This window comes from Schistocerca nitens, chromosome 11, assembly GCF_023898315.1.
Source record: "Schistocerca nitens isolate TAMUIC-IGC-003100 chromosome 11, iqSchNite1.1, whole genome shotgun sequence".
In the NCBI taxonomy this organism is placed as follows: Eukaryota; Metazoa; Arthropoda; class Insecta; order Orthoptera; family Acrididae; genus Schistocerca; species Schistocerca nitens.
This window is the reverse complement of record NC_064624.1, coordinates 169,568,409-169,584,513: the sequence shown is the minus strand read 5'-3', so window position 1 is coordinate 169,584,513 and position 16,105 is coordinate 169,568,409. Positions and strand designations below refer to the sequence as shown.

Sequence of the window (16,105 nt, the reverse complement as noted above, 5' to 3'; positions counted from 1 at the left end):
AGTGTATGTAGCATATCTTACATCGGGCAGACTAGTAGAACAATTGAGAACAGGTTCACTGGCACACCCAACTAAAACAGCTTGGCAAATCAGTTGTTGCTGAGCACTGCCTCTGATATAATCTCAAGATGAAATGCTCTAAGGCCAGTGTCCTCGTGTAAACACAAAGTTTCTGGGACGCTGTAATTAAGGATTCTTGCAATACAAAGAAGTCCAAAAAGTTTAGTAAACTGGGATGGAGATAGCAGTTTAAATAAGGCTGGGCACCTTGCCCACCAGGGGTGGTAAACACTGAAGGCATTTGCATTTCACGGAATATCAGTGCGGTCTCTGAAAAACAAAAGAGGATCACAGTGTGTAACTGGCACTAGGAATCAGTCTCAGCTACGAATAACTGTGTGACGTAGACAGTGTTTCGGTCCAGTTGTAGGCCAGGCAGCAAGTATGCATAGTGACCCAGCTAGCAGCTCCCAAAGGTGACAACTGTGTCTGTTGTTGAAATATCATACAGGAACGTGCATTTCACAACTCAGCTGATCACCTGGAAGCACAGTGTCAAGAGCTTCACTGCCCATGGTGGTGTCGGCCTGCAGTAGTAGCGGGGCAGTGAGGAGGTTGTGGACAGTGGGTGCCAAAAGTCACCCGAGTGGGCATGGAGCAGCTACTGCCACATCTCATACACTTTCTACCTTCCATAGCATGTAGGACTTATATTCATAAATCTTTTTAATAAAATATCAAGTAACAATTCAGCGATAACTTCAGCCTGGGATAATGTTAGCCACAGATAATGCAGTGTCGACACCACAACCTGCCTTCCTATGTTCTCACCTGGAACTAAAAGAGAAAATTAGTGAAGATCAGCTTTGCACTACCTGTCTTAGTTAAGGCTGGAGATCACGAGTGTGTAAAAAGAGCACCGATGCTATTACACTGAACGATATAAGGATTGGTTCCAGTGTTTATCACCACATGTCCCCATTGCACACCTGGACATGCACAAAATGTGAACATATATTTCGTTATTTATTATTATTATTATTATTTTTTATTGCTGTTGTTGTGGCCTTCAGTCCAGAGACTGGTTTGATGCAGCTCTCCACGCTATTCTAGCCTGTGCAAGACTCTCCATCTCTGAGTAACTACTGCAACGTACATCCTACTGAATCTGCTTACTCTGTTCATGTCTTGGTCTCCCTCTATGATTTTTACAGCCCCCTTCCCTCCCACCCCCACTTCCCTCCAGTACAGAATTGATCACCTGGTATCTCAGAATGTCTCCTATCAACCGATTCCTTCTTCTAGTCAGGCTGTGCCCCCCAACTGTATTTAGTACCTCCTCATTTGTTACACAATCTAGGCATTAAATTTTCAACATTCTTCTATAGCACCCCATTTCAGAGGCTTCTAGTCTCTTCATGTGTGAACTCTATCTTCCGAACATGGCTACATACACTGATAAAAATAGCTTCAGAAATGACTTCCTAAAACTTAAATTGATACTCAATGTTAACATAATTTCTCTTCTTCAGAAACGCCTTACTTGCCATTGCCAGTCTAAATTTTATGTCCTCTCTACTCCAGTCATCCTAAGTTATTTTGCTGCCCAAATAACAAAACTCATCTACTGTTTCAAGTGTGTCATTTCCTAATTTAATCCCATAGCATAACTTGGTTTAATTAAACTATATCCAATTATCCTTGTTTTGCTTTAGTTGATGTTTATCTTATATCCTCCTCTCAAGACACTGTCCATAATTTTCAACTGCACTTCCAAGGCCTTTGCTGCCTCTGAGGGAATTACACTGTCATTGACAGCCCTCAGAATTTTTATTTCTTCTCCTTGAACTTTAATGCCTACTCCAAATATTTCTTAGGTTTCCTTTTCTTCTTGCTCAATGTACTCATTGAATAACATTAGTGATAGGCCTACAACCCTGCCTCACTCACTCAATGACTGCTTTCCTCTGTTCCCTCAACTGTTATAACTTCCACATGGTGTAAATAGCCTCTTGCCCCCTGTATTTTACCCCTACTACCTTCAGGATTTAAAAGAAAGCATTCCAGGCAAGGCTGTCAAAAGCTTTCTTAAGTCTACAAATGCTGTAAATGTAGGGTTGCCTTTCTTAATTTATCTTCTAAGATAAGTTGTAGGATCACTATTGCCTCATATTTTGCTGCATTTCTCCAGAATCTATACAAACTTTCCACCAGGTCAGCTTCTATCAGTTCTTCCATTCTTCTGTAAAGAATTTGTTTTAGTATTTTACAACCATGACGTACTAAACTGATAGTCGGGTAATATTCACACACGTCAGCAACTGCTTTCATTCTAATCTATACTAACTTCTTGATTATTCTTAACATTTCTGCATATATGAGTACTTCAATACATTTTTACTGTTCCTAATAATTTATTGAAAAGCTATTGAAACACTGTGTACCTTCCACTTACAAGCAACTATTAATGAAATGCAATGTCTCATAAAACGAGATTAACATAAAATCAGCAAAGAATATACAGAAAACATTCAAATATGGCTCATAATAGTGGAATGAAGCATCACCTGAGAATAAAAGGATGGAAGTATGAAAACATGCACACTGTATGGAGTAGTTTAGTAAACGGAAAGAGTAGCGTTCAATTAAAATTCCGTATTGGCAGTAGAAATGTTGGAACACGTGAGGCTATGCTGACCCTATGACTTATCTTAGAGAATAGATTAAGGAAAGGCAAGCCTGTGTTTGACAAAGTTGATTGGAATACTCCCTTTCAAATTCTGAAGGTGGCAGGAGTAAAATACAGGGAGAGAAAGGCTATTTACAATTTGTACAGAAACAAGATGGCAGTTATAAGAGTCGATGGGCATGAAAGGGAAGCAGTGGCTGGGAAGGGAGTGAGATGGGGTTGTAGCCATTCCCTGATGCTATTCAATCTGTATATTGAGCAAGCACTGAAGGAAACAAAAGGAAAATTTGGAGTAGGTATTAAAATCCATGGAGGAGAAATAAAAACTTTGAGTTTTGCCGATGACATTGTAATTCTGTCAGAGACAGCAAAGGACCTGGAAGAGCAGCTGAATGGAATTAACAGTGTCTTGAAAGGATGATATAAGATGAACATCAACAAAAGCAAAACGAGGATAATGGAATGTAGTCGAATTAAATCGGGTGATGCTGAGGGAATTATATTAAGAAATGAGACACTTAAAGTAGTAAATGAATTTTGCTATTTGGGGAGCAAAATAACTCGCAATGGTCAAAGTAGAGAGGATATCAAATGTAGACTGGCAATGGTAAGAAAAGCGTTTCTGAAGAAGAGAAATTTGTTAACATTGAGTATAGATTTAAGTGTCAGGAAGTCGTTTCTGAAAGTATTTGTATGGAGTGTAGAAATGTATGGAAGTGAAATGTGGGTGATAAGTAGTTTAGAGAAGAAGAGAATAGAAGTTTTTAAAATGTGGTGCTACAGAAGAATGCTCAAGATTAAATGGGTAGATTACGTAACTAATGAGGAGGTATTGAACAGAATTGGGGAGAAGAGGAGTTTGTGGTACAACTTGACTAGAAGAAGGGATTGGTTGGTAGGACATGTTCTGAGGCATCAAGGAATCACCAATTTAGTATTGGAGGGCAGTGCAGAGGGTAAAAATCGTAGAGGGAGACCAAGAGATAAATACACTAAACAGATTCAGAAGGATGTAGGTTGCAGTAGGTACTGGGAGATGAAGAAGCTTGCACAGGTTAGAGTAGCATGGAGAGCTGCATCAAACCAGTCTCTGGACTGAAGACCACAACAATAACATTGGCAGTTATATCGTGATGTCACACGCACACCACACCTGGGATCCACATGTTACACGTATGTACAATATGTATTATCCCCCACATTGCAGCGAGTACTTCTACCTGTACCGCGTGTCGTACCTGTGGGTCGTCGTGCTGGGATTCCTGCTGACACTCGTCGTGGGCGCCGTCGCGTCGTGGGTGGCGGGCGTCACCTGTGAGGGGGACCACAGTGTGCCGCCGCCAGACCCCGACCTCTTCGTGCCGCCAGTCTGGAGGGCGCTGCTCGCGAGGAGAGGGCGCAGGGTGAGTGGCAGTGGTAACAGTGGCAGCACTGTCTCCAGCTGAGCGATGCCCTGATAAGTGATTAGGCAGTCAATTTCAGATATAATCTGTTTGAAGACACATTTAGTATTGGATTAAAAGCTGTTTTAGTGGTGGAGTTAATTATAAAGTGTTTCTGAAATAAACCTCTTTCACTTGTATATGAACTATTATGGGAACACAAAAACTTTTGTGATTTCAAATCACATCTTCAGGTGTACAAGATAGGGAATGTACAATGAACATTACGATAAACAGATAGCTATCCTAATAACCTATGCTGATGACAACCAATATGAAGTACTCACACATCAGTGACATGTTTAAACCCAGATACAAAAAGGAGGGGGAGTCGACATCTCAAAGTAAAGTACTGTTACCCACAACAAGCGGGATGTCGTAATTCAAATTGACAGGTTGAAAACTGAAATATTAAATGTGCACCTACCTACAGTGAAAAGTGCAAAATAACAAAACAAGAAAAGTAAAAGCCCCAGTTAGATACATTGAACGCCCCTGGTTATGAATCCTCACTTCATACTGGGAAGCTGCAGACAGCAATGCTTCAGCCTCCTCAGTGTGCCAGTGTGTTCATGTGTATCATGGAGGGCACTAGCATCACCAAGCACATAGCAGGGAAAACTACAAACTTTTTTACGCAATCCAAATATCTTGGGAATGTTTGAGGCCTCTGTTACACAGCATAATCATATAAATTATAAAATATGTCTGCAAAAAAATTGTAAAACCAAATAGACCAGAAACAACAAGCCCAGGATCAATAACCTAGCAAATATCACACTACATCTTTGAAAGGTGATCTTAGATAGACAGTATATTGTAACGTCTTAAGTCCAGCTGATTGTTAAGGGTATGTTTGAGGTATAGCTTTAGACTCTTCCACAACGTTTAAGATCTGGTCCTTCACTTCTCTGTCTAAGACTTTTGAATTATTGACTACACCTGTTATGGAGTGGCCAGAATCACGTAAGCTGCTACTTAAAGTAGACTTTGAATTTCTCAGACTGTCGTGTTCTCGAAACATAATAGCAGACCCTCTGCCAGTCTGCCACACATACCTGGCAGGACAATTGTCACAACTGATGCAATATATACCAACAGTGTCATACTTTTCACAGGCCACATACTATTTATTTACAAGTGTTTGACCAAGATTGTGTGGGGTAAAGAACACTATCTTATCTCTTTTGTCCTTAACTTTATTATTAAACTTAATTTATTTAATTTTATTATTAAATTATAAAGTGTCTTTCTTGACTGCAGACTTATTTAGTCTAGTGGCTTAAATGGCTCTCAAGAGACCAATCTTGGTACTTAGTTTTAAAAAAGTCACAAGAGCCATTCTGCTATGACCCCACTGGGGCCGATGTGACAACTCAGCTTCTGTGATGTAGCTACACAACATGCTCTGTGACTTAATGGACGCTGAGAGTCAGAAGAATGGCTCCACTATATATGCCGATCATTTGTGAAAGGTCGTCTCGCTCACCAGAGAGATTGAGCTTACCGGAAATGCCGTGTGTCATGTTGGATCGCATATAGCAGTGTTGGGGTGACCAAAAAGCTCAATATTCCTGCAAACAAGGCAACTAAAGGTAAAAGGAGAACTACCAAGAAACTGATAATAAAATGGGGAGAAAGTAAAAGCCTGACATATTATATTTAGACATGGCAGAATGTAGTAAGGTACTGTTCCTCCACTTATTGTGATGTCACCCATTACATATACAGGGTATTATAGAAAATTGTTACATATACCTATAGAAGCTAATATTGGTCAAAGATGGAATAAAAGATGTGTCCGGAAACCAGTATCTGTTGAGATATGGCTCAATGTGTTCTCTCATTCCCATCTGTGTGTTACATAGAAGTATATGCTACAGGCATGCACTTACCATGCATTCTGATGCATTCTTCAGTGCTACTTCACAGTGAATAAGCATTCTTTCAGATATACGGACAACCATTTTGGATTTTGTTTTGTGCATTGGTCACAAGCTACTGCAACATCTTGACATTGTTGATGGGTCGGGTACACATCAATGTTGTTAAATATCCCCAGAACCAGAAATCCAACGGATTCAGATTTGGTCAATGAGGAGACCATGGTACTGGACCTCCCCAGTCAATCCATTTCCCATGAACATTGCAGTGAGATACTGTTATACAATCAGTAGAAAATTGGGTGGTGACCTGTCATGCATAAAACAGTCATCATTCTGTAATGGTAATGTTCTACATTAGTGCTAATAATTTATTGTACAGAAAACTGATATGCGGCACCTGTTTAACTGTATGGTAAAGTCTACGGCCCTAAGAGCCTTTCACTGACAATTCCCACCCATACTCATTCTGAAGTGATCCTGATGCATTATCACTGTGATTGCTCAAGTATTGCATTGGTCCATACATGCATACTGTAGTAATTTACTATGGCATCTCTTGTGAATTCTGCCTCATCTGTAAATAAAATAAAGTCTGAGAACTGCGGATTTTCAACAGCTCATGTCATAACAGGTATTGATTTTTGGACATATCAAAATAAGTACTTTCCTTCTATTATTCACCAATACTAACTCATATAGGAATATATGACACTATATTTAAACACCCTGTATATAATGTATAGGTTGTTTGATTTGGTATAGGACAACTGAATAGCTCCAAAAAATGTGAATTGTATGAAAAAATGTTCCAGATAAAAAGTTAATATTTTCAAAGGGGACACATATCTGTGCTGCCCACTAACTTCTCTCCCCACAATGCAGTGGTCAATTTTTTTATTTTCAAATGGAAATCATTTTATCGCAGATTTGGAGTCTATGCCAAAAAATACCTAGGGTTTACCTGAAACTTTCTTTGCATTTGTGGTAGGTGGGGCAGTAATGAACAGATTTCAGATTCTCTGGCTTTTGCAATTAAGAACTGACTCATTTCATTCTACATTGCATTTGTGATAAAAGTGTAAACTTTCCTCTTCTGAACAGTTGTTCTTGTGTTCAAAACTTGATTGCACAGTAAAATTTTTTTGTTCAGACCTTTGAAAATGTGGAAAAGAAGCTACTTTTACTATAACATGGTGTTCTGTTCCCTACAGCACCTGGATGATGGATTTCAGTGAGTCCCCTCAAATCTCAATGTGTTCTTCCACACAATTCTAGTACACGCTTAAAATTTTGCTCATAAAACTAGAACCAGCTACATGTGTTGTTTTTTGTGCATTCAGATAGTTGTTAATCAAAATAACTTAATTGCTTAATGTATATATGTTTTCTCTACTTTTCTGTCATTTATGTTACTGTTGAAATTCAACAACTGCATAATTTATTGAAATTAAAATTTAAAAGAGTCTTGATTTTAACTTATTTTAAGATCACTGACCATGTTTTCAAAAATCTTATACATAATTTATTGTTCTGTAAAGACAGATTTATATGCATCTGTAAACAGCTGCTGCTACAGAGCAGAGGGCTGTTCGTGCACAACCGTGTACAGTCACTGGGCTGCTCAGTCAATATAAAGTCACTTCTGCAAATTCCCAGTTGCACAATTACTTACAATAGACAAAATATTATTGCTACCTATTAATTTTTTTAAACTCCTTCTGAAAAGCCATTGGCACTGAAATGTGAATTTGTCTCCATTATCCATTTTTTTTTCTTTTTCTTTTTTTCTTTTTTTTAATATAAAGTGGTTTCACTGTTGAGTTCTTTAATCATTCAGGAAACTAAACATTCCTAAAAGAAGAATTACAAATTTGGCCAAATACTGGACCAACATAGGCAGCACAGTGCTTTAGTATTCTGCTAGATAATCCATCGTGTACCTGAGAGTTCTTAGTCTTCACTTATTTACTCAGTGACTGAATCTCTACCTTTCCAGTATCATAGAGGTGTATTTCAGATAGCAGTCTTTGAAAGCCGTTTCCTGAGAGAATTAGGTAATTACCTGGAGAAAGTAAGATTTTATTTAACTTACCCACTATATTCGGAAAGTTACTGTTAACTACTCTACATTGTACTTATTGTTGAAAGTTACTTAAAGTTCACTTATAACTTCCAGCAACTGACTTATGCAGCAGCAGTAGTAGTAGTAGTAGTAGAAGAAGAAGAAGAAGAAGAAGAAGAAGATTTCAGAGTAACCAAACTAACGGGACTGTAAACTTAAAGAAAGGCAAAACTACACTGTCCACAAACAGGCTTCAGTGATGGGCCTGGGTGTAGCTTTTCTGGCCTGCTGTGAAGGTATTGTGATGTGGTTGTGCTGCAAATGTCTGCATATCATAGACATTTGCAACCCAACATTTACAGTATGCACTGTGCGTCTTGTTTGGAAACAAATTTGTTCCATTTGCTCACGATTCTTGCTGCCAACATCAGTATTGTCCATTTTAATCTTTCCCCTCAAGCTGGATTTTCAAACAGCTCAGTACTTTCTCAGGTTTCTTTTCTGGCAGTGTTAGCTGTATGTTAACAGTGGTGCAGAGTAGTATGGATCGAGTTGGCCAATACATCTAGTGTGAAGGTTCACTGAATGCAGTGGAAGGAGCAATACAGTGATGCTATAATGAAATGTTCTCACATGGTTGGCAAACCATATCATAATATCTTCATACCACATCAGAAAAGCTACAACCAGTGAACAGTGGAATTCTGTGTCTCTGTAAGCTCAATGTCCTGTTAATTAGGTTGCTCTGTAATCATCATCTCCTTGTAAAGTCAATTGCGGGCAGTTACAAGTGAAGTCCAAATATTTTTCCATGACAATACAATATACAGTATTTAACAATTAGGTCCCGTATATAGCAGCTGAGTCAAATAAAAGCTTAGTTTGCAGCCCAATCCAGATATGAAAAAAAAATAAAAAATAAAAAATTGTCTAAAGAGTCAAACTAGAAGCAATTATTCCGTAAAAAGCCACTGGATAGCATGGATTTCTCATACCAAAACGCCCAGAGATATTGCTCAAGAATCTCTATATCACGTTTTATTTAGGGCAAAACAGTAGTGGGCCAAATACTGATCCTTGTGGATCTCCATACTTAGTGCTTTTCTCACTGTGAATTTGGTTTTATTCCTGTATTATAATTTGCTAATGTGATCTGTTTTCTGTAACTGAGACAAGACTCTATTCACAATGCAACATTTTATAGTTTCTCTTGTAGAATTAAAAGATCTGTGCATCTGAAGGCCTTGGAAAAGTTCCATAAAATATTGACAGTTTAAAGTTTTTCCTATTTGGCTCTAGCACAGTCAGTGGGTGCAGCCAGTACGTATCTGTGTGCAGGGCTCCAACCCGGTGCAGCTGACACGTGTGGCCGGTGACCTGTCCAATGGTGTGGGACCAGCTGCAGACACCAAGAGCCAGGAGGAGCCGCTCAATGGCATAGGTGGCCACCACGTCACCTCAATGTGATGTCGACAGAGTACAGTGGGGACTGCTGTGAGCTGAAAGGTGGATCCACATGGCATGCGACCATGAATTTTTGTTCCCTGTACTTGAGGGATCATCATAATTTGACCCAAGATAAACAACAGACCTGGTACTGACACTTATGGGACCCACATTTGATGCTATACAATTGTCAAGTTTGTTTCGTTCTTGTGTCTAAGTGCACCAGTGTGACCCTCTACTTTCTATTCTGAAGGTTAGATGCCATTTGTAGAAGGCATGATGTCACAGACTGTAGCAGGGTCACAGAGTATACTGACTGGATAATTTTTCTTGTTTACCTGTGCCAGAACTTAATTTGTGAGGTCATGCTCAGCTATATGTGTGTTAGTCCTTTCATCACCACCACCTGGTACCAAATTATACAGGGTGGTAGAAAAAGGTACGGCAAAACTTTCAGGAAACATTCTTCACACACAAATAAAGAAAAGATGTTATGTGGGCATGTGTCCGGAAATGCTTAATTTCCATGTTAGAGCTCATTTTAGTTTCGCCAGTATGTACTGTACTTCCTCGATTCATCGCCAGTTGGCCCAATTGAAGGTAATCTTGACTTCGGTGCTCGTGTTGACATGCGACTCATTGCTCTACAGAACTAGCATCAAGCACATCAGTACGTAGCATCGACAGATTAGTGTTCATCACGAACGTGGTTTTGCAGTCAGTGCAATGTTTACAAATGCGGAGTTGGCAGATGCCCATTTGATGTACGGGTTAGCACGGAGCAATAGCTGTGGCACGGTGCGTTTGTATCGACACAGATTTCCAGAACGAAGGTGTCCTGACAGGAAGACGTTCGAAGCAATTGATCGGCGTCTTAGGGAGCACGGAACATTCCAGCCTACGTCTCGCGACTGGGGAAGACCTAGAACGACGAGGACACCTGCAATGGACAAGGCAATTCTTCGTGCAGTTGCTGCTGTACAAGGTAACGTTGACCACGTCACTGTATGGAGAGTGCTACGGGAGAACCAGTTGTTTCCGTACCGTGTACAGCATGTGCAGGCACTATCAGCAGCCGATTGGCCTCCACGGGTACACTTTTGCGAATGGTTCATCTGACAATGTGTCGATCCTCATTTCAGTGCAAATTTTCTCTTTACGGATGAGGCTTCATTCCGACGTGATCAAATTGTACATTTTCACAATCGACATTTGTGGGCTGACAAGAATCCGCACGCAATTGTGCAATCACGTGATCAACACAGATTTTCTGTGAATGTTTGGTCAGGCATTGTTGGTGATGTCTCGATTGGGCCCCATGTTCTTCCACCTATGCTCAATGGAGCACGTTATCATTATTTCATACGGGATACTCTACGTGTGCTGCTAGAACATGTGCCTTTTCAAGTACGACACAACATGTGGTTCATGCACGATGGAGCTCCTGCACATTTCAGTTGAAGTGTTCGTACGCTTCTCAACAACAGAATCGGTGACCGATGGATCGGTAGAGGCGTACCAATTCCGTGGCCTCCACGCTCTCCTGACCTCAACCGTCTTGACTTTCATTTATGGGGGGGCATTTGAAAGCTCATGTCTACACAACCCCGGTACTAAATGTAGAGACTCTTCGTGCTCGTATTGTGGACGGCTGTGATACAATACGCCATTCTCCAGGGCTGCATCAGCGCATCAGGGATTCCGTGCGACGGAGGGTGGATGGATGTATCCTCACTAACGGAGGACATTTTGAACATTTCCTGTAACAAAGTGTTTGAAGTCACGCTGGTACATTCTGTCACTGTGTGTTTCCATTCCATGATTAATGTGATTTGAAGAGAAGTAATAAAATGAGCTCTAACATGGATAGTAAGCGTTTCTGGACACATGTCCACATAACATATTTTCTTTCTTTGTGTGTGAGGAATGTTTCCTGAAAGTTTGGCCATACCTTTTTGTAACACCCTGTATAAATATTTTTGTGGATTTGTGGTTGTCAGAGCAACACATTTTCTTAAGCAAGCAGCAGATTTCCAACTTTAATAGACAGTTATCCAGTGAAGAATCACAATACTACAACGTAAAAGTCCATGCTAGAAAAATATCAGAGCTATAGGATCTCATGGAAGACCTCATGGAAGAATTACAAAATGTGTGAAAAGAAATATATATACTCTTATATAAATGGTATTCAAATAAATGAATACTTGCTTTCCAAATAATAATCAGTCACACCACTGAATACCTCAATATTATGAACATTTGTTGCCTGCTTTCATAGAAGGAGCAATAAGTCCATTCACCAAAATTCCAGAGTTTATTCCTCGAGTCATTACTCTTTCCATTCACTGCAGCATTTTCAAAAATGGCATTCCTGTGATTCAACTTCCTCGGGGGTGACAATCTCCCACCCACTTGCATCAGTAATTACATAAAGATATCATGCATTGGACAAACCAATAATACCACTTTTTATCCATTGAAATAACGCCTCTCCAGCATTTCCATAGGTTTGATATAATCACGCTGTAGGAATGTCATTTTTAAAATGGATTATTTCTCTGTGTGTAACTATCTCCCTTACCTCACAAAAAAGACTTTGCATTTCGGACATAATACAGACAGAATTGTACGAGGTAATGGTGCAGGATGAAATGTATATATGTGGTACAGTGGGCTGTGTCTTCTGCTGTGCACTTCATAATGAACTTCAGAATTAACTGAAATGTGTAAGAAGTAAAATCAGTAGAGATGAAATCAGTGAAGGTAGGAGGGAGGTCTCGAAAGTTCTCTGCCTCATACTGAAAAACGTGCATTTATGTTTCCAGAATGTTTTTCAACATAATCTTCTTTTGGAAGGGTTCTCTTCCACAGCTGGAGTTGCTTCTGTGTTAGGTGAAAAATGCTGATGAACAAGAGCAACTTTGAATTTTAAGAGGAAATGGAAGTCTGAGTGAAACATGCCAGGGGCATAAGCTGAACTTTCATCCAACATATTACAGTGCATATCTAAAAGTAAATTATGTCAAGGTTGTCTATTTACTGCCATTAGGGAAACTCCATGATACACTGTCACTGCAATGAAACTTCTAAACAAACAAAGATTACTGCATAACAGGTGTAAAACAAATAGTAGGGCTATAGATAGATGCTGAATGAAATGCATTTGGCTGTCAAGAGATCAATTACTGATGCCCTCAATGACTACCATAGCAGAATATTGTGAAAATGACATTTCACAGAAACCAAAGAAATTCTGTTCCTATGTAAAGGCTGTTAATGCACAAAGTTAGCGTCCAGCCGTAGTGAATGAGACAGGAACTGAAATTGAGGGTAGCATAGCAAAAGCTGAAATGCTTAACTACATTTTCAAATTTCCTTTGCAAAGGAAAACCCAGGAGAATTGCTCAACTTTAGTCCTTGTACCATTGAAAAGATGATTGAAAGAAGTATTAGTGTCAGTGGTGTTAAGAAATAGCTGAGATTGTTAAAACTGAACAAAGCTCCAGGCCCGATTGAATCCCTGTCAGAGTCTATACTGAATTTGTGGCTGAGAGCCCATCTTCTAATTGTAATCTATCGTAGATCCCTCAAACAAAAAACTGTGCCCAGTTATCTATAATGAAGTACTATCTGAAAGAAAGTGGGATAAATATTTTATAAATATTCAGTTAGATCTTGATAAGATTTCAGTGTGGTGCAGAGATTGGCAACTTTCTCTAAATGTTCAAAAATGTAAAATTTTGCACACGACAAAATGAAAAAAACTCATTATCCTATTACTATAATATCAATGAGCCACAGTTCAGATTGGCCAGCTCATACAAATACCTGGTTGTAACAATTTGTAGGGATATGTAATGGAATGTTCATACAGGCTCATTTGTGGATAAAGCAGCTGTTAGACTTTGCTTCGTTGGTAGAATACTGTGGAAGTGCATTCAGTCTACAAAGGAGATTGCTTTCAAATCACTTGTGTGGCTCGTTCAAGAATATTGCTCAAGTGTGGGAGCCATACCAGACAGGACTAACAGGAGATATTGAACGTACATTCTGACAGCTATTGAACTATATGAAATAAAATCATCATCAAATTCTGAATGGCTTGCGTTAGGATGTTCAAACTACATGGTTGGCTGCAGGGCATGATGGGAATTGGTATGTGAATTCACACATGCCTTTCACCATTTGCATGCGAAAATGTCACAGCACAGTGTGCCTGAGTGTATAGCGCTTGTAAAGGCTTACCATACGAGCAATAGCACCCCAACTGTGGTCCGAAGGAAATAGTTCAAGCTGAAGACAACTGGTCCAAGTGTGCTAACAATCAACAATTTGATTTGCAAGTTTGAGAGAATGGGTAGTGTTGTGAGGACAGTGTCGGCAATATTGGTCATCCAAAAAGGCCGAAAACTTCAAGAATATGCATGCTGTGTTTCAAACCGGCCACAGCAAATTGATCAGATGAGCTGCACAACAGGTGGGAACCAACCGTACAAAATTCAAACCCGTCAGCCGTTAAGCCCCAAGGGTATGGAACAGTGGTTGTGTTTCATCAGCACTATTGTCCACAGAATTGACAAACAGGACTTTGATCTGAATATTGTTCGGTTTAACGGAAAAGCGCATTTTCATTTAGACGAGTCTGTCAATAAGCAAAACTGGTGCATTTGGGGGGACTGAGAATCTGCATTTCATTATCGAGAAGTCTCTTCACCTTCAGTGGGTGTCTGTGTGTTGTGCAATGTCCAGTAGTGGAACAATTCTTGCCATATCTCTTGCTGGCACAGTAACTACCTAACAGTATGTGAATGTTTTGTAAGACGATTTTGTCACCATTATCTAAAATGATCCTTATTTTGACAAGAGGTGGTTCATGCATGACAGAACCTAACCCCACGGAAGCAGGAGTGTGTTTGATGCCCTGGAGGAGCACTTTGGGGACCCCATTCTGGCTCTGGAGTACCCAGAGGCCACTGGCACAGGCTACATTCCCCTCATCCAGATTCTCTGGATCTGAAAACATGTGACTGCATTTTGTGGGGCTATATTAAAGACAAGGAGTACACAATAACCCCAAAACCATTGCCGAGCTGGAAAACGCCATTTCGGAGGTCATCGACAGCATCAATGTTCAGACAATTCAACATGTCGTGTACAATTTCGCTATTCATCTGCGCCACATCATTGCCAATGTTGGCAGATATATCAAACATGTCATAACCTAAATCCAAATATCTGTAGTGACATTTACATGTTGAATAAAGTGTATGCATGCCATAGTTTGTAACTAATGTAACTTTTTTTCATATAGTTCCATAGTTGTCACCCTGTATACAGAGCAGGGCAGCTCAAATAATCACAGGTTTGTTTAATCCGTGGAAGATTGTCAGAGAGATACTGAAGGACCTAAACTGGAAGACTCTCAAAGACAGATGTAAAGTTTCCCCAGAATGTCTACTGACAGAGTTTCAAGAAGCAGCTTTAAATGATTACTCTAGGGATATAGTACAATCCCAAATGTATAACTCACACAGGGACTGTTGAGGATAAGATTAGAATAATTACTGCATGCTCAGAGGCATTCAATCATTCTTCCCGCACTCCATACATGAACGGAACAGGAAGAAAGCCTAATAACTGGTACAATACAATGTATCCTCTGCCACGCACCTCACAGTGGATTGCAGAATATGGATGTAGATGTAGATATGAATTTCAATTATGTATGACTCAATATAGTGTAAATAGTATAAAATATGCAACATATCTTCTCATTGTAAAAGAGACTGAGATTACGCTGTTATCAGCCTTATTTCTGCCGCAAAGCTCTACAATCCCCCCCCTGCAGACACTCCCCTCCAACAATTCATTGCTGCCTCAGGATTTAAGTCCTCTCAGTCAAACTACTCTTTCTGTCAAGTTGTGCAATAAATTTCTTTTTTTTCCATAATTTGGTTCTGTACCTCCACATTAGTCTAGCACCATCTCTCTTCCCAGAAGTCGATATCATTGACATTAAACTTCTATACAGGGCGGAACTTAAGAGAGATACTTTCAGAACAGACTGACGTAACACTTAAATTTGTATTTGATGTTAATAAATTTCTCTTTTTCGGGAAAACTTATCATCCTATTTACATTTTAAATCGTCTCTGCTTTGGTTATTTTGCTGCCCAAATAGCAAAACTCATCTGTAGCTTTCAGTGTCTCATTTCCTAATAAAATATTCCTGACTCCTTTTGTTGGTGTTCACCTTGTAACCTCTTCTGAAGGCATTATCCACTCCATTCGACTGATTCTCCTAGTCCTTTGCTGTCTCTGATACAATTATGATGTTATCAATAAACTTCGATTTTTTGTCTGCTCCCTAAATTTTAATTCCCTGTCCAAAATTGTCTGGTTTCGTTTTCTGTTGCTCAATGTACAAACTGAGTAACTTGGGAGATAGCCTACAACCTGGTCTCATTCCTTTTGTGTCCTTTAGTTCTTGTAACTGCAGTCTGGTTTGCTGCAACCCTGACTCATTCCTCTCACACCTTTTAATTCCTATAACTATACTCTGGTTTCTTTACAGAGT

The 16,105-nt window shown here is 39.6% G+C and overlaps 1 protein-coding gene and 1 long non-coding RNA gene across 13 annotated transcripts in view; one reads left to right on the top strand and one right to left on the bottom strand.

Moving 5' to 3' along the window:
- Positions 1–16,105, top strand: part of LOC126213498 (putative sodium-dependent multivitamin transporter) — a 1,462,669-nt gene that overhangs the window by 655,567 nt on the left and 790,997 nt on the right. The window contains exon 11 of one of the 12 annotated variants that reach the window (XM_049941332.1): positions 3,897–4,092. The exons of the other annotated variants lie outside the window; for them this stretch is intronic. Coding sequence (XP_049797289.1) covers positions 3,897–4,092 — 196 coding nt within the window. The remainder of the gene's footprint in view (positions 1–3,896; positions 4,093–16,105) is intronic. 12 annotated transcript variants of the gene reach the window in all.
- The window catches only part of LOC126213507 (uncharacterized), a 162,203-nt gene that overhangs the window by 144,143 nt on the left and 1,955 nt on the right, over positions 1–16,105 (bottom strand). The window lies entirely within an intron of this gene.